At 43.5% G+C, this 18,555-nt stretch overlaps 3 protein-coding genes across 4 annotated transcripts in view; 2 read left to right on the top strand and 1 right to left on the bottom strand.

The window, feature by feature from the left end:
* gpat2 (glycerol-3-phosphate acyltransferase 2, mitochondrial) overlaps positions 1–5,517 on the top strand; it is a 28,051-nt gene extending 22,534 nt beyond the window's left edge. The window contains exons 19-22 of the mRNA XM_076099370.1: positions 2,089–2,209; positions 2,432–2,500; positions 2,869–2,924; positions 4,999–5,517. Coding sequence (XP_075955485.1) covers positions 2,089–2,209; positions 2,432–2,500; positions 2,869–2,924; positions 4,999–5,115 — 363 coding nt within the window. The 3' untranslated portion in view covers positions 5,116–5,517. The remainder of the gene's footprint in view (positions 1–2,088; positions 2,210–2,431; positions 2,501–2,868; positions 2,925–4,998) is intronic.
* A 1,251-nt stretch (positions 5,518–6,768) lies between these two features.
* fahd2a (fumarylacetoacetate hydrolase domain containing 2A) lies at positions 6,769–11,685 on the bottom strand. 2 transcript variants are annotated; one of them, XM_076099227.1, is made up of 8 exons: positions 11,510–11,685; positions 10,382–10,653; positions 9,587–9,803; positions 9,103–9,162; positions 8,860–9,022; positions 8,038–8,146; positions 7,428–7,515; positions 6,769–7,272 (listed from the first exon to the last, which is right to left on the bottom strand). In XM_076099227.1, the coding sequence occupies exons 2-8, from the start codon at positions 10,651–10,653 to the stop codon at positions 7,210–7,212; spliced, it is 972 nt and encodes a 323-aa protein (XP_075955342.1). In that variant the 5' UTR covers positions 11,510–11,685; the 3' UTR covers positions 6,769–7,209. The 2 variants fall into 2 exon arrangements, with proteins under 2 accessions (XP_075955342.1, XP_075955341.1); XM_076099226.1 differs by lacking the exon at positions 11,510–11,685 and adding an exon at positions 11,386–11,509.
* A 282-nt stretch (positions 11,686–11,967) lies between these two features.
* On the top strand, positions 11,968–18,273 carry LOC142957412 (putative aminopeptidase W07G4.4). The gene is made up of 16 exons (XM_076099225.1): positions 11,968–12,081; positions 12,694–12,735; positions 12,860–12,950; positions 13,570–13,718; positions 13,821–13,929; positions 14,158–14,285; positions 14,388–14,487; positions 14,682–14,757; positions 14,859–14,944; positions 15,528–15,632; positions 15,732–15,807; positions 15,902–16,020; positions 16,118–16,201; positions 16,319–16,376; positions 17,470–17,651; positions 17,762–18,273. Exons 1-16 carry the CDS (start codon positions 12,071–12,073, stop codon positions 17,897–17,899), a joined length of 1,554 nt encoding a protein of 517 aa, XP_075955340.1. The 5' UTR covers positions 11,968–12,070; the 3' UTR covers positions 17,900–18,273.
* Positions 18,274–18,555: the final 282 nt, after the last annotated feature.

The following is an 18,555-nucleotide window of genomic DNA, read 5'->3' as shown; positions in this document are numbered from 1 at the left end:
GTAAAACCGCTGCCACCTCCACACCGGTATAGAATCCTCTCTCTGACTTCAGCTTATTCTGCTGAGGAAGAGCCTCATCAATGTTTTTACTCTTCTACTCTGAACTTTTTACCTTTTCTCCATGCTACGCACTCGCTGTTCTCCTCCCGGTGCCTCGGCTCCGGCCCTGAACGGGGTCAGAACAGACCTCCGTACCTGTTATCAGTTAGCCCGACTTAATTCACTTCTGGTGGTCCCAAGAAGCACGCTCGCAGTAATCCAAGTTGAGCTGCTATAATAATACATTCTCAAGGAAAAGCCTGGCCTTGTGTGGGCTCAAAGTTTAGCGATTTATACACAAACACCTGGACTTTTTAAAAGCGTAATTTTTGTTCACTGTCCTTGTAGAACATTGTTTTTCCAAAGGCACTTTGTTTATTAAGTTATTCATGTTAAAGCTTCTCAGCTATGCAAGCAGAGAATGAATATATTCCCCGAGGTGGCAGGGTTGTATATGGCTGTGTACATGTAATATTTAAATGTCTGACCTCCAGCAGGAAAACAAATATTTTTGTGACCCCCAACTATATCCAACATTTCTGTGTTTTGCTCATTTGTATTCTTATATGTGATGAGCTTCTATATTATTCTTTCTTAACATGCTGCCACGTTGTGCAAATTCTTCTTCTTATTTTTTTTCAATCTTCTCATTTGGCTTGTCTAAATATTATGCTGTGAGTGCATTTTTCATGCATTTCTTTTTCTTTCTTTTTTTGTTGCCAAGCAGCCTCTCTGGCCTAATGTGGTTTTACTGCTCATACAACTCATTCTGTAAACAGTTGCTCTGACTGCTCTCTCTTTTCTCTCTGCTGATTTTAAAGTTCTACTGTGTATTAAAGCTTCTAAGTGCTGCACATTAACATAACGCTTGTGTAAACGCCAATTGATTTAGCTTAATCTACTAAATAGCGACTGCTCATTGAAGAGTTGGATGAGCTCCCTTCAGAGCGTCGCGCTGGATGAAATAAGACTTTTTTTAAAGCACGAAACGAGGGCTGTTGAGCAAAGAGTGCTCTGTATCTGCTGCAGCACTGGTGTGAGCATCCTTCATAGTGGTTTTGTATGGATGTGTAATGAAGTAGGACTACAGGGCAATTACACATCATCAGCTTAACTCTACAATACAAACTTTGTCCTCTATTTCCATATTACATGTTTGTAATGGCCCCATACACATTTCTTGGTCTCCCTCATTACCAGATGACAGCATGACTAAAACGCTGATATAAGTTGTTGATGTGGAAGAACTAGACTGGTCCGCACAGAGCCCTGACCTCAAACACATGCAACACCTTTGGGATGACTTTGAACCCCGAATGTGAGCCGGGCTCAGTGCCCGGCCTCACTAGCGCCGTGGTGGCCCGATGGGAGCAAATTCCTGCAGCCAGCTTCCAAAATCTAGTGGAGAGCCATGCTAGAAGAGTGGAGGCTGGTATGGCACAAGATCAAAGCCCATGAATTTGGAATGAGATGTTCTACATCTCATGTGGGTGCAATGCTCAGGTGTCCACTTACTTTTGACCGTGTAGTGTTCATACGTTTGAGGAGGGTAAAGTTGTCTCATCCTAATAAAATAAAAAACATAAAGCTATATTCTACAATAACTACTGCTATAAAAAAGAGAGGTGGGAGGTGTAAAGGGCCATTTGAAACAACAGCATTACATTAGAATGAGAGTTTATGTCCTTATTGCACATTTCTGGTTGTTTGCACCCCCCCGGGTGATAACATTAAAATTAAGAAAATAAAACAGGAAAATGGTGTACGGTCCTCTAAAGATATAGGTTGAGTCTTTTGTTGTTTCAATTGTTTTGTCCATCCCCTCTACTAATAAAAACTTAAATGTTTTACTGCATGAAAGCGAATAAAAAAAAAAACCTACTTGAGATTTGGACCCACATGAAAGTGTTCCTTTTGTAATATTGTGCCTCCGTATCCCGCAGCCGTATGACTTCCTGGGGCCGACTGACAGCGACTTGCTCGCTGTGCGCTCATCGTAGCAGAACATGCTCTTAAATTCCTGCCTCCATCTCCGTCCACTTTCCCCAGATAAGCCAGCCGAGTCAGTGTCCAGAGATGCTCTTCTTCCTCTGCAGTATGCTCGCTGGTCATCTGAGGGCGCTGTGCTGGGCGACCAGCGGTCTGGACCTCCTGCACACACCTCTGCTAGGTGTGTATGTCTAAGGAACAGTAACACACACACACATATAATTGCTTAAAACACGCAAAAGCCTTGAACCAGAGTAGCTCGTAAAAGAGTTCCACATCGAGTCAAAATGAATGCTGATGGTGCTCTCCGTGTCTCTGATGTTCATGTTTCACCCTAAGCCGTTTGCAGTGTCCCCCCCCCCAGTCATGAATACACATGATGATCGCGTGTCGTGTGTTTCAGAGGCAGAGTTCGTGGCTCAGATGCACTCCCATCTGTGTGACACAGCAAGTCAGACGAAGCAGCACTACGGTGAGCTCAAACCTGACATCACCTCCCAGGAACACACTCGCACAAAGATCTGCTGTTTCTTTGTGTCGTAACTTTAAAGAGCTTGTCACCTCGTTTTTTTCCCTGATTCAGCGAGTAACAAGTCAGCAGAGACCCCCCCCCCCCCCACAATCTCACATCACATGCTCTCTTTTTAAAAAAACATATAAGACAATCGGACTACCCAAATGACACACTTTAATAATGCAAAGTATAAAATAATGCAAAGTATAAAAAAGTAATCAGTCCCACTTGTAATTGCTGTGTTCCGTTATCCCGACCCAGTTTTTCTATATTGGAAATCTGTCTGTTCTTTTGATTCATGTGTGCCTTTGTGCCGTATCTCACAGAGAGCTGCTCGGAGGAGGCTGCACACACTGCAGTGAGATCACTAATAGACCTAGGGGTGAGTGACGGCGTGTGTGTGTGTGTGTAAATGTGTCTGTCTGCCGAGAATTACAGCTAGACTCTGGACCGAAAGTTTAGGCATAGTCCAACTCTCAAAAAAGTACAATTTTAACGTTAATCCGTTCCTGAATCCGGCTCAAATACCGAGTTGTATAATCAATAAAGTTTTTTTTCAACAATATTCTTGAGTTTCCAGCTCAGCGTGAGCAGGGATCCAATCTGATTTTGCTGCAGCGAGAGAGAAACTGAGCTTGACTCGAGCCAGCCATATCCAATCATGTTTGAGGCAGAAACGTCGATCTTTAAAGAGAATTCACTGGGCCAAGGACACACGTGATTTTAAAGTGTAGCACAGGCAACACTTTGTTTCACATTTTAGTCTTTGATGAGAAAAATATGCAAGTGACCTATAGTCCTACTCGTGTTGCCTATATCTACTTTACATTTACCAGCGTTAGGGTTCAAACTATAATGGATGTAAATAGGTTTTTATAACATTCAGAAATTATCTGAAATCCACTTTTTAACACAGATTTAATAGCTGTGAAGGGTCACAGAGACGCCTTTAAAGCTGGAATCTGCAGCATACTGAAGTACAAATATGACATACATATACTGAAGTGCATCCATTTCATGCTGCTCTACACGACGCAGCAGCTTCAGTGCTCCCTCTGTCTCTACACATGATGCGTTCATGCACAGTATTGAGCGTAGGTCACCCGTGTTTTGGCAGCGCTTCAGAGCTTAACAAACAGTCTTTGTAGTTGCGCGCATGAAACAGAAGGAAACTCTCTCAAAGCTGAATAACACTGTTTGGGTTGCGTTAACGCAGGTATAGCACAATTGAAGAGTACTAGTCACTTTATGGATAATTATTTTACACACATATTGTATGATCAGCTTCTAAAATATGATTTTTTTATATATTAAACTATCCAGCAGATATGAAAGATGCTGTTTTAATGCTAAGCTAAGCTAATGGCCTGCTGGCAGTAGCTTCATATGAACAGACATGAGTGGTATTGATCTTCTCATTTAACTCTCAGCCAGAAAGCGGCCACGTTTATTTCCCATAATACCGAGCAATCCCTATCAGTACATTTTGCTAAGTAAGATTAATATGTTGAATGCGGGGAACCCATTTGTAAGGTGATTTTTGAAGTTTCCTCTGACATATTTCCCTCGTTGTGAGGCGACCTGATATGAAAACACTCCACTCAGGCACAATGGACCGAGGACTCAACTTTGAGGAGTTCAGATAAAGGCTTCCCGTTTACTGCGATGGATTAACGGGCAAAAGTTTTTCTTTTTATCATAAAGTGCAAGAACGAAAGCAAATGGTTTGAATGAGCGTCTGTTATCTCCATCTGCACAGACTCTGCAAACAGCAGCAAGGAATAATAAAGAGGAGGAGGGCAATGTAGCTGATAAACGGCGACTTAAAATCAGAGAACTGAAGAGAAACTCCGATTCTAGTCATAAAATAAAAATGGAGGACACAGCAGCTCCCTCGTAAGTCTGATGCGGCCTTTTTTTTTATCCAGAGATATTCATCAGGGTTTCGGCACAAGTTCCCCGCTCTCACAATTTACCACTAAGCCTTTCAACTCAATAAAGTAGATCTGCATCCATCCGTCTGTGGGTTGGGAATCACTGCCTTTTAAAAATAGAGCATCATTGACCCATATATCTGCACAGATCTCATGAGGCCGTTATTAACTTTCTTATCAAGGTTGTCAGTCAGAAGTGGTCGTTATCCGGCTTGTCTAAAGGATTCTGCATCTAATTCCACTCCGGGGGGGGGCTTCTAGTGTTGATGAACCTGTAAAACAACAGAAAATGCTGAAGCTTGGCTCCCCCATTTCACCTTATTATTTCACACTTTTCTGGTGTTCTTGTTTTTATCTCTGTTATTACTTCTGTGTTGTTTTTTTATTCGGCCTAGTGCAAAAAAAAAAAAACACTAAAGATAAGAAAGGCTCCGAGCTCGCAGTGCTCAAATAAAGGGGAGTAAATAAAAAGGCGTCACGGCTGCGTGTGCCCTGACAGCGCTGTGTCTGTGCTCGCCTCAGGTCCTTTTGGAGGAGCGTCAGAGAGGAGGCGTCTTCCTGGGCGTCGGCCCATTGTTCCAGTCGTCGGAAAACAGGCGGAAGCTGCAGCGCTTCATCTCCCAGTACCTCTTCAATTAATGTGTTTAACTGTGCGGCGTGACTCAAGGGCTTTGTTGTGTTGCAGAGTCTGACCTCATCCTCTGCCCGCGTCAGAGAAGCTCGTGTTCGGTGTTGAGATGCATGCTGAGCAGGGACGCTCGTGCCTTTAGGTTAATTGCATTTTGATTTTTCAGTGATGAGACACTGATTTTAAGTTTATCTTTAGTAATAGCATTAGCATAAAGCCACAGGAGACGAGGGTTATGAAGTCCCTGCAATCAGCTGCGAGGACTCGGTGCGGCTCGTGTTTTCGACCATGTTTATGTTGCAGCGAAGGCCGCAGAAGTTTTAGTTTGTAACCCGAACATTAAGTTTAGTTGTGCTTTATTCTCAAGTTGATCAGTTCAGCAATGTTCAGGCTGACAATAAAGAAATGTGCCAACTACACACACGAGCTGAATGAGTTCCTGGTGCACAGACTGGTTACGAAATGCTTTACACTCGTATATTATGCTGCCTCTCATAAATATGATTTCCCCCAAACAGCTCATCATTGTAGCTTGCTCTCCTCCTGAATGTAGATCTTTGTGTGCTGACTCAGACCTCAGGAGAGTCTGTTTCGACATGCACCTTTTTACACCGAGACGCGGAGACAAATCGATGCCTCGGAGGCGTCCGTTTACACAGTCGTGAGCCAGCGCGGCTGTTTTTGTCCTTATTTTAACTCAAACCAAAAGCTGCAGTCGACCGTGAAACTCTACTGCCACCCGGTGTTGAACCGAGTGTCAGAGCCTCAGTGCTTTGCACACATGCCTCACTGCAGCTCGGTGTGAAAGCTATACTGCACACTGATGCAGGCAGGTTAACAAAGTACAGCAGCCTAAAAACAGTCGGTCTATAAACTAAAAACAACACATTCAACCAGTTTGATCAACGTACGGCGTAAACATTGTGTGATTTCCTGTTGGTATAAAACGGTTAAGTATTTAGATTTCTTGTATAATGCAGAAATAGTATTGTATAACGTTTTGGACATACTTAATACAATTACTAAGTTGTACTGGGATACAGTTTAAGATTACACTCAATCAGTCCAATACAACCGTCCGACAATAATCCTGTTGAGGTGTGGATTCAACTGTATTACTGAGAAGTGTTTACTTTGTCCATCACAATGTCGGCAGACTAAATATTAAAGATACCGCTCATTATAAATCAATGCACCACAAACTGTCGTATAGTTGAATCAACACCTCTCTAAAACACTTTAATCTTAATGAAGGTAAGATTTATTGCAAGACTGTTATTGTTTTATGATGCAAAGTAACTTATTTCAGGAGTTTCTTTGAATATATCCGTCTCAACTCGCTCTTCACATTTGGACAGATGTGAACTTTGGGGAGTTCAGGAGGCAGAGGTCATAATTTATAGGGTTGTTAACCTCGAATTCTTCCCCCTGGGAGAAATGTAAGCTACTTTGGACCAAATCTGCCAGATGTAATCTATACTTTAAAATGAGTCCATTCAGTGCCGGGATTTCTCTAAAGTTGTTTATATCAGTGAAAAAAAAGTCAACTTTAGTGATTTAAGCCAAAAGAAAATGAATCAAGCTGGTACACGAAGCGCAGATCGAAGTTATGAAGAATTTTCTCCCAGCGCAATATAAAGGGGACGCATTTTGTAGACGGCATGTTTTTAGCAAGCTCATTTTTTATGCTTGAATCCTTGAACAGTGTTATTATATACAATTCATCATGAATAATAAACATTATTAAAAAGAGTCCTGAGGTTCACAGTTTGTCCTCTACAGCACGAGTGGGCGGCTGCTGATCCAGAGGGGTATTTTTACAGCTGGCGATGACTGTGACTCAATAGCTGAGGTCGAGCTGCAAACAGCACATCGAGTCACGTAATTACACCGTTTCCTGGAGTAAAAATACCGCGTGTTCCTCCCTTTGCAATTACTGTAGCATCACCAATAAAAACACTCCGAATAATAAAAGATTCTATCAGAAGAAAAATCAATAATGACACTTTGTGGAAATAGTAATTCATTGTGTGAAGCAGTCGATCGGCAGTGCAGTTTGTTGAACAGCTGACATTCCTTCATGGATCGTGGCTGCTCTCAGCAGTTTACACCACTTTGTTGATAATGGAGCCTAATTGGTCGATCTGGCACTCCACCACGTCTCCTTTCTGGAAGGAAAGACAGTTTGTCAAAATACAACTTTTACTCCTCCTAAACTCAACCACCCCCTCTCTGTCTATTAAATCATTGCACACGATACAGAGTCTCTTAACTCTGCATCTTAGCCTACGTGTATTCTGTGCATTTTGCCACATTAAATCACCTTGAGAAATACAGGTGGCTCTCTGAACACACCCACGCCTGGAGGAGTGCCTGTCAGGAAAACATCTCCTGGGGTCAAAGTCACAAACCTGACAGGAGACAAAAATAACACACACACGGTGGAGGTTCAGATGCAGGAGCAGCAAAGAGCATGACTTGCTGTTGACTGTGGAAAGTGTGTCTCATAGAGTTTGGTCAGCAGATTAAAATCACGCACAACTTCCCCAAAGTCTCCCTGAGTGAACAGAGACCCGCTGAGAGGGGCCGTGGGCATCGTCACCAGTGAGTCCGCCGAGGGAGGAGAAAGGCCTCTCGGATCAGAGAACGCTCCAGTTGGTCAGGGTGCCTTCAGGGCAAACAGGGTGGCAGTGGTGGCGGGAAGGTCTTAGTTGAAGCATGTAATTCCAGCTTGGAGGTCCTTAAAGAACGGAGGCCATTTGCACGCACAGCGCTCCTCTTTTGGATTCATTTCTGACACATTTGCATCATTTTTTTTTATGTAAAGTCAGCACTCTGAGCTGGAGTTACTGAAGCAAGAAAAATTTCAAAGTTGTGTGTATACAGTATATTATGTAAATATGTGTGAAGTTGCAGAAAGAGAGTGGACTAACTTTGAGACCCAGGCGACCAGCGCCTCCGTCTGGAAGATCATCTGATCGGTGTTGCTGCTCTGGACTGTGTCTCCATTAACCAGGCAGCGGACGCCCAGGCGGTGAGGATCTGGAGGGGGGACGGTATCAAAAAGACCCGAGTTTAATTTACACAGCTCCTTAATGTGTGTTCTTGCCTGCCAAAGGCAGCAACATGAGATTTATTTTGTGGTTTGTAGACTACAAGTAGGACTGGATTGTTTTTCTGTAGGAAGCGCATCATCTCATGATGGTAAAGTCTTAGTTTAAAGCAAAAACTTAAATTGATTAAAATGTTTTTTTTATTAGTTAATCCTTCAATTTTGTGCTGCTTATCGGGGCCCAGGTAACATTATGTGATTCTATTATTAAAATGTATCATAATGTAATGCTGGGAAGTATCGACAGATGTGACAGAAATGCCAATAAATTCTTGGGCTTAATAAATATTCTTCTTTATTTTACTTCCCTGCAGGTTTTCTGTCATCTTTGACTAGTTTGACCGTGAAAAAGATGGTAAATCTTTAAAAGTCGTACATTTAATTTGCTTATCACAAGCTTGAAAACGTTCAATTGGAACATTAAAGTAGCCCGTATTATTTTTATTACACCTTATGATGCCAACCTGAAGATTTATATCCTTGACTCGAAGGTTAATCAGATGTTTTTATGTATTCTGTATTGATTTGGCCATAATCTAAAGTATGATAAAACATGCATCAGGAATGTTTTCACCAATCTATTCATCATGTGATTCACCACATTGTGTCTCTCTCCCTGCCATGGTTTCCTGTTCCCTCTCACCTTTCACAGCGTCGGTGGTCACTAAGGCGGGGCCGAGCGGACAGAAGCTGTCGAACGTTTTTCCCAGCAGCCACTGCTTCCCGTTGCGCTTCATCTGCCAGTCGCGCGCGCTGACGTCATTGGCCACGGTGAAGCCGGCCACGTGGGAGAGAGCGTCTTCCTCCTGAGTGAAGAGGAGAGGAGGCGGAGTCAGAGGCGCTCCTCCACCAGCGAGGCCGCCGGATGTGATGATGCGACGCTCACCTTGATGTGTTTTCCTCCTCGTCCAATCACAAAGGCTAGCTCCACCTCCCAGTCCACCTCCTTCAGTCAGGGAAGAGAGGAAGCAAGTGCAACAGTAAAAACTACACCCTAGTTCACAGCAGGTTTGTAGTCTGTAGTAAAGTAGTAACATTTGATTTGAGTGCAATGCAATAAAGTCGCTGCTCACACCTATAATCCACATGACGGCTCTGAAGAGCTCTTAGGAAACAAACAAAGTTCAACACTACATTAGAATTAAGACTTGTTGTGGGCTCAGACCACCGAGAGGAGACACCTAACTTTAAAAAGGCATCTTTGACTTTCTCTTGATTTCATAACTTCTTTAGGTTCTGCCCTTATTGTCTTCTCTGCTTCTCATATCTCCCTGTTCCACTTTTTTTTTTTATTAATGTAGAACACTTTGTCACCTCTAGTTTTCCCTTTGAAATAGTGACACAAATAAAGCTTGGCCACTCGCTCTCACCTGGCTCTCTGAGGGCAGAATGATGTCGTCGTACGGCCCCGTGATGGCGCTGGGGAATTTGCTGAAGATGATGGGTTCTTTGGGGATCGGGGCGTTCTGCTCCAGGCAGTGGTCCCTGTAGTTCATACCCACACACACCACCTTCTCTGGGGCCAACACAGGAGACAGCAGCTGGAGGTCTGACCGCTCCACCACACACCGACCGGATGATAGGGCTCTAAAGGAGAGGAGGAGGAGGAGTGAGGAAGAGGAGGATGCTGAGGTAGATGAAGCTGTAGGAACAAAGACAGGATGGAGGGAGAAGATGCTACTCTAACAAGTCCATTTAGGAAGATGTTTCACTACAAACATGAGATGCTTTTAATGATTTAGGAGGAAGATGATTCCTCAAGAAGGGGAAGTTATTTGAGGAAATGGTGTTGATGCAGGAACAAGATGATGATTGAAGAAGAGACGATTTACCATCTGCGTTTAACGATGAGCGTGATTTATGAAGGTGATTAAACAAGAATAGGTTACTGATTTAGAAACGAGGCGATGGTTTGAGACGATGAAACAGAATGATTAAACAAGAAGGTTGTTGATTTACATTTATTCAGGAAAAACGTGATGATTTAGGGAGGATACAGTAACCGTGCCGATGATTTATGAAGAAGATGAGGAGGAAGACAATGAATTAGTGATGAACTAAAGCAATTAAGGAAGATTATGAGGATCAAGAGGAAGAAGACAGTGATTTACGAGTCCAAACAGAACACAAATATATTTAGTAATAAGACTGCATGCGTTTGATACCTCTGTGCCCGCTCCAGACCCTCGTCCCCCAGCTCCAGCAGCTCTCTCATCGTCGAGGGCATGGAGGGGTCAAATGCCTTCAGATCCACCACGCCAAGCCCATCGCCACCTTGCTCCACTCCCACCCTGACGCCCCCTCCGTCACCACACCGTCGAAACTGCACCAGGCGCATCGCCGCACCGCTCAGGCCTCGCCTCTGTGGGTTCGTTGCTGGTCGCCTTTGAGGGAACAAACTCCTGAAGATGCAAAAGGAGCGAAGAGGAAGTCTCATCTGTCGAAGTGAGAGCGACGCGAGGAGGAGAGGAAGGAAAGCAGATGACAGACGAGTAGAGAGAGAATTGAATTCACGTCATCAACGCAAAATCTACACACACGCATGAAAACCTCCCTTTATCAGCCTGTTTATGGTTATTTTTTTATTTAACAATTAAAATAGTGCAAAGTGCCCAAGACTGTTTCCGAATCAAGGTACTGAGTTTTAAAACTATACAAGAGAAAGCAAATCTGCACACTTAAGATGCTGGAACCAGAGAAAGTTTGACATTTTTCCTTTTTTATTTAAAAAAAACATTTCAGTGATTAAAGTCCAGTCGATTAATTGATTTCTTTAGCAGTGGTCCTATGAAGTTGAATCAGCTGAACACTTGAATGTAATGAAAAACAACTTGTGGCAACACAATTCTGGTGTTACCATAAAAAAAAAAAAAAATTGTATGTTCAAATTGCTGAACTTCCCCAGGCCTGCCTATGGTATTTATAAACTCCTCTGACTTTAACTCTCTGAAGGAGACGTTTTAAACTCTCGACACTCATAACATCAGAGCTCAACTATGTAGCCAAACTAGTTTGTCGAGAGGAGGCCCCAGAAATGGATCAAGTACAAATCATGTCAGCATATTGTGCCACAATGCACAATTATCAGTGCCTGCTATCGCTGTAAATCATCATAACCACGACAATAAACGCGTGAACACGGCAGCAGTAGCGGTTAACTCCTGCCTACCTGCAGCTCGAACTGAAGCGTTGCAGTTGGATTTTTAGCTGAGATAAAACTGTATATCAAGAGGACCGGGGCCGCTACTACTTCTTATTTCCTGCCCTTTGTACCGTCTCTAGTTAATACTCACCTCTCCAGCTGTGCACAGAAAATGCTGCTTTTAACTACTTCCGGTTAGTGTTTGTAGTTCACGAGGTCAGTCCAGTCAGGGGAGAGATATATTTCTCAACGGTGATTGAGTGTAGCCGTGATTTATATTATATTATGTAAAGAAATAATTCCTATATTAGTCATATAATCATGTAAATGCAGATTTGTCGTTCGTTTAATCAGTTGTAGGAACTACAACTCCCTACTGTATCCTGAAATGCGTCTTCACGTACAGTGGGAACTTTCGTTAACCTGACACAACAACCGTTAGCTTGATTAACAATTTCACGTATGTGGATAGTACACAAAAATATACACTAAAGTATATCCAACGGGAACAAAAAAATAATATCAGTTGGACGAAAGGTTGCATTTTTCGACTTAAATTTCGTAATTACGAGGTGCGAGAAGCTCGCGGAGGCAGCACGAGTGCGTCTTAAAGGATCATGTGATCAACCCGAGAGGACTGAGGGGAAGGAGCCGTTGTTACCGTCTGTCAGCTGTCTTGTTCTCCCTGAAGACACCAGAGAAGGAAGACAAAATGTGCACCAGGTGAGATTCATTCTGCTTTCATTATAAAATGGATTATTTCGTTTTGGGTGCAACGGTTTTCTAAAGTCTAGACTTCCACCGCGTGCGCTTTGTGCACAAAGAGACCCAGAGAGGGGTTTGTTAAATATGATATCCCCCCACACCGCTGTTGTATACTGTGCTTTATTCAACCGGTTTAATTTAGACGTTTGATATATCCGTGATGCTTCATTTGTGTGATCATTCACAGCTCGAAGTAAAACATCTGATCCTCTCATGTTGCAAAAGTCAAATCATTTCTGGATTCAGTTTCCACAAAGGCGTTTTCTTTTTTCTTTTGTTAGCTGAGATTTCACTTTCAATCTTACTCTGCTTCCCTTGTGTGTCATATGATGCCAGAAATGTCTGGCGAGTGTAAAAACAGACTGGTTATCCGACTTTATAACTTTATGCACAAACTGGTGAAGCAGCTGAAAGCAGGTCTCAAAGGTCTTGCTGGTTTTCACACTTTGACCCTCTCTGTTATCATCAACTGGCATTGTAACAAGCTGAGTCTAACTGCATCGCTCTGTCTACTGCTGACATTGCTCTTACAAGAGGAAGTGACTTTTCTCTGTGTGTTCCTCCGTGCAGCATCCAGCCTGTTGAATGGACCACCGACCTCAAGAACCAGAAGTGAGTATCGACAGAAACGCTGGACTTCCTCTTTAGCTGCCAGGCTGTTGGCAAGTTATTTAGTGCATCTTAAACCAGACAGTTGTGTTAGATGATGATGATGATGTTGTCTTCTTCTTCTTAGCTTTGATGGCATCGTGTTGGTGACCAGGAGCCATGACACGCTGCCCTCTGAGCTCGAGTGTCTGAAAGCACCGCTGCAGGACTACAGCGCTGTAAGCCTCTGTTCTCTGTTCTTCCACCACCTGCAGCCAATCGCTTACTACAGAAACATGTATTTCCTCACCTGACCCCCCCCCCCCCTTTGTCTCCATCACACCCAGACTACATTGACATGACAATCCGTTCTCATGTAGGACTGGAAAAAAACAACAGTTTTTAGGATTAGTGACTTTAAATTCAGTTACTTGGTATAAATACTCCTTTTTTTCTTTTCAAAATATATTCAGGATTTTCAAGAATCACAAAAAATGTAATCATATCAGGACTTTCTGAATCCAACTTGGAGATTAGCACCAGTGTTCAGCCCAACGTAAACTCGGGGTAGATTCAGATTTCCCACCTCTCCACTGAAGCGTTGGTTACAAGGCGGTGAACAGGATAGATGAGCTGAAAACAACTTGACTGTAGGTCACAAGTAGACACTGCAGCAATTCAAAGGATCAACTCTGACGACTCCTGTAAACAGCAATAGTACTGCGAGGATGAGATTGTGAAGTTTTAACTCTCTGGCATAGTTTTGCTTCCAAATCTCAGAATTGGCACCCATCTTGGTATTTCATGTGTTCTAGTGTTGCTGTGTGGTCTCACTTTCCTCTTCTGCTCTCCCTCCAGGTGGACAGTGGTCTCGGGGAGGAGGTGGTGGTCCTGAAGGTCCCTGGTCTCCCTGGTAACCGCCTGGTGTTTGCCTCCACCGGCCCGGTGAACCGCGACTATGACGACGTCAGGCGCTTCAGCGACGCGGCGGTCAACGGTATCAAACGGTCGGTCGATAGGAGCTGATTTTGTTTTACCTCCCTCCCCCCCTTTAGTGTCTCATATTGCTGGTTTCTTTGACTGGACTGTCACCTGCTTGTCCTTTTCAGGGCCTTGAAAGCAGGCATGCAGCGCCCCCTGCTGGTCTGCCCTCCACACAAGGACTACAAGAACAGCACCATGGTGGCTGCACTCGGGGCCCTTCATGCTCTCTACATGGTGAGAGAATATCTCACACTTTGCACTTAATGCGCCTCAGACGATCCGACCGCTAGTAAACAGTTTTAAAGAAGTAGTCATGTGAAGTCCTACGTAGCTAATACACTGTAAAAAGGTGATATAATGTGTTCTGTGGTTGTATCTGCATGTACCTAGATATAAGATGCTAGCTGTGAACATGCTAACATTAAAAAAACAATTACACCCCCCCCCCCCCCCCCCAAAAAGCCGCTGGAAGTGAGGGAGGGGAACGTGAAAGCCACCAACTACAAGGTGTGTGTTCTGGGTCTGTGGGCGGCTCAGGAGGCTCAGGGACGGAGACTGGTGGAGCTCGCCGATGCCCTGGAGAGTGGGAGGTGGGTTGGAAACACGTCGCCTCACCCACCCCCTGCTGAGATTTTTCTCGCGTGGTGGCGTTGACTCATTCACCACCTGCTGCCCTGTTTCCCCCTCCTCAGACTGGCATGCCGAGACATCGGCGGCTCAGACCCCGAACGCATGGCTGCTCCTCGTGTGGCTGATTACGTCCAGGAGCTCTTCAAGGACAGCCCCGTGAAGGTAGCAACAACCTGCATATCATGATCCATCCTTTCTATTGTTGGGTTAGGAGAAAGTCCTCTGCTGTTCCTCCTTAGAATCAGGGAAATGTGTAGAAACCATTTTAGTCTCAGTCCAGGAAAAGCGTGTCGGTGTTTAGTTCCTGACCCCAAAACTGTAGAAACCTAACAATGTGTCTGTTTATTGACCTCCAGGTGGAAGTGGTGAGCGACGTGAAGGTTCTGGAGAAGGAGTATCCCTGTCTGGCTGCCGTCAACCGCTGTGCCGACTGTAGGAGAACATATTTAGTTTATATCTCTTAATAACACTGTTACATGTATTTATTTAAAAAAGATGTTTGCATACTTACTCATAGATTCCTCCTCATACAGGCATTCCCCGTCACCAGGCCAGAGTTATCAAGCTGCAGTACTGTGGAGAGGGACCGGTCCAGAAGACGCTCATGTTGGTGGGAAAGGTGAGAGGAGACTGAGAGACTGCTGTCCTGAACCACGACAACGCTTCTGGATGAATGATGGCTTTATCAAACTGTAGTTTGGTGAAAGACACCTGAGGTGGAACCGTAGCAGTAAATGTTTGGTGATCTAACAAATTTCATTTAAGTTGGTATGAAAGTAAGTAAATAATGTACAGCAAATTAAATTCCAGTCAAGTGCAAACTGCTTCCAAAGACACCAGATGTCGGTCTGAATTACAGGGAAATGTTGTAAAATAATAATATGTGAGTAAACAGATGCACACTTTTTTTTTAACTGAACCTGGAATGATTAGTCTATCTGAAAAATTTGAACTGCAACTATTTCGATCATTTATTGAGCAAAAAATGCCGAACATTTCCTGGTTCCAGCTTCATCTCCGCTTTTCTTTTACATGATAGTACATTTAATATTTTTGGGTGTCAGACTATGGGAAGGATAAACAAGACGTTTGAAGAAGTCTCCTTGTGATGTGAGAAATACATTTAATGGAGAAATTTAATGAAGGAAAATGAGCGTGTTTAGTGTCTTTGTGTGACCGACTGCATATGTGGTGTTTTCCAGGGCATCACCTACGACACTGGTGGAGCCGACATCAAGGCTGGAGGTTTCATGGCTGGGATGCACAGAGACAAGTGTGGAGCTGCTGCTGTGGCCGGCTTCTTCCAGGTCAGTGACCCACCCCACCCAACATGGACTTTCAGTTTCATGCATTTGTTTTAAGTTTTGCAGCACCGCTTCTTTCCCTAACCCCCTCCTGCTCTTTAGATTCTAGCCAAACTGAAGCCAAAACATCTGAAGGTTGTCGGCTCCATGGCCATGGTGAGGAACAGTGTCGGTGCAGGTCGGTGTAATCTCTCCCCCCCCAATCATGCACATTCCTGCTTGGATTTCTGTCAGTGGGATCAGTGTTGGAGCCCCTCTGTGTGTTTTCTCAGACTGCTACGTGGCCGATGAGCTGGTGGTTTCCCGTGCGGGTCGCAGAGTGAGAGTGGGAAACACCGATGCTGAGGGACGCATGGTGATGGTCGACCTGCTTTGTGAGATGAAGGAGAAGGTCAGAACATCCCGTTATTAATACTGCTTAAATCATTTTAAAATCGTAACTCATTTTCTGCAGTTCTATCGTTCTCGCTCTGATCGTCTCTCTGCAGGCGGTACGTGAGACGTCTCCTCAGCTGTTTACTATTGCTACTCTGACTGGTCACGCCATCAGAGCCATGGGACCCAACTACTCTGTAAGTGCTGCTGAAATACTGCCACTTACTGGGACATATTGATATGTAAACATTAAAATAACAAAGAATGCATCAATCATTGTTTGTACCGAGTTCTCTTTTACATTTTCTGTGTAGATCATCATGGATAACGGACCGGCCCATCGTAACAAAACTGCAGCTCAGTGGCAGAAAGGTGAGAAAACTATACAGATAAATTTAACAGTGAAAGTTAATTTGTATGACAGCCATGGCCAGAGGCATTATGCTTTCGGGTTGTAACACAATATCGTCGTAACACCTGGGGGGCGGGGTCTTAACATTTGGCACAAACGCCCCCCTGGACAGATGAACTGATAATAGACTATATGAGAAGTTGACATAGTAACTGTGATGTTGTCCATTGGTTTGTGGCCATTTTGAAGCCACAAATTTAGCATTTCGTCCGTCGCCATCTTGGCTTTTTGCAACCAGAAGTGTCACAAGATGGCGGAGCTAAGAATAACAAACACAGAATAAGACGATTAACATTGATGAACTGAAAACACACTGCCAAAGGGTTAAAGACAAAAACACGGACAACTCCCAGACTAGACAACGCCGTGGCAGCGACCTGTCAATCACAAGGTAGCCCCGCCCTAAAGCATACCGTTTTATGGTCTATTATTTGACTCTAAATGGGATCATCACTTAATAAATGAACATCATCAAGAAGAATCAAAACTATCATTTTAGACCATAAACTCATGTTTACTGAGGTAATAAATAAAGTGAGAAGTAGTCATTTTCTCATAGACTTCTATATAATCTGAAGTCTTGAGGAGTCGCCCCCTGCTGGCTATTAGAAAGAATGAATGAAGACACTTCAGCATTGGATCACTTTTCAGAACCAGAGGTTGCCGCCTGGAACCGATTAGAATTTACTGCTCAGTCTGCTCAGAGTCCATACTTTTGTATCTGTTTATTAATTTGTTCTGACTTTTGACTTTTTTGAGAGTAATTGATTAGAAATGATTGGCTGATTTTATATATATATATATATATATATATATATATATATATATTAAAAAATAATTATTTGCCACCCGTGTCTCTACATATCTCATATCTTTGATAGTCTTTGTATAATTGCAATAACTTGGACTGCCCAGCAGATGTTGCTATTTTGACTCAAATCAAATCCAATAAACAACTTCCAGCACAACTGCTTCATAGTGATGTGATGCCTCCAGACCGCTTCATTTCCTCCACCACTAACTAACTCGTGGTCTTGGTCCGCTCTCCTGCAGCTGGAGAGGCGCTGGGGGACGTGTTCGAGGTGTCCAATATCCGACGAGAGGACTACGACTTCCACAAGGGACAGTCTGAGTACGAGGATATTCTGCAGTGCAACAACCTGCCGTCCTCCGCGACCCCTCGAGGACATCAGACCCCTGCAGCTTTCCTCATCATGGCCGCGGGACTCGACAAGGTGCTCACATATTGTCACACTAAGTTATTATTTATCCGTAAGTGTGAAAAATACAACATGGACTTTAGTGATTAACTTGTATTACTTCTATTTCTGAATATCCAACGCAGCATGGTGTGGATTCCAGCGCACCTCTGCCGTACTCCCACGTTGACATCGCTGGGTCCAGCGGTCCTTTCCCCGGTGTCCCAACAGGAGCCCCCATCCTCGCCATGGCAACCAACTACATCCTGTCTGATATTCTCTAAACGGTGCCCCCCCAGTATAGAAAGACCACGGTCTCTGCAATCAATGCCAATTAAAATGTGAGTGGCCCAAATACAAATGAAAATCCCTGCCCCAACACGTAATGCAAAATGTGTAAGTCTAACATTCCTTAATACCTCAGATTGCTTTTCTGCAAAGATGTTCTCTGCTCTCTTTTCTAAGATGTCGTGACACTCGTCTTGACCCTGTTCTTAAGTGGCCTGAATCAACATATATATACTCAGGGGTACAATGGCAGTATAACATTACCATCCTTTTTTATATATGTATGTGTGTGCGACAAACTGGGAACATAGTTGTGATTAGTGATGCTGTGTGTCACCTCTCATTGATCAATAAAACAAAATGGAAAATGCTTAGTGTTCTTTGCGTATAATTATTTTTGCACAGGTATATTACACATAAGTGGTCAGAGGGGAAGAATAACAATGTATAACTCTCATACATATGTACATTCATGCCTATGTATCCCCACATGCAGTATGTAGTTTTAGTAATGTATCGCTGCAATGGTGGGAGAGACGACACTGCTTTAGTAATTCAAATGTTGCAAATTTGTAAATAAAAGAGAAGAAGCAGAATATTTTTTAATTTATTTGGAGAAATGTTTTTTAACAGTGTATTTTGTTTGCATAAA

The sequence above is a fragment of the Anarhichas minor genome, unplaced genomic scaffold (assembly GCF_050575085.1).
Source record: "Anarhichas minor isolate MPS153535 unplaced genomic scaffold, ASM5057508v1 ptg000025l, whole genome shotgun sequence".
Classification (NCBI taxonomy): Eukaryota; Metazoa; Chordata; class Actinopteri; order Perciformes; family Anarhichadidae; genus Anarhichas; species Anarhichas minor.
The sequence above is the reverse complement of the archived record's forward strand: the minus strand, read 5'-3'. Positions and strand labels throughout refer to the sequence as shown.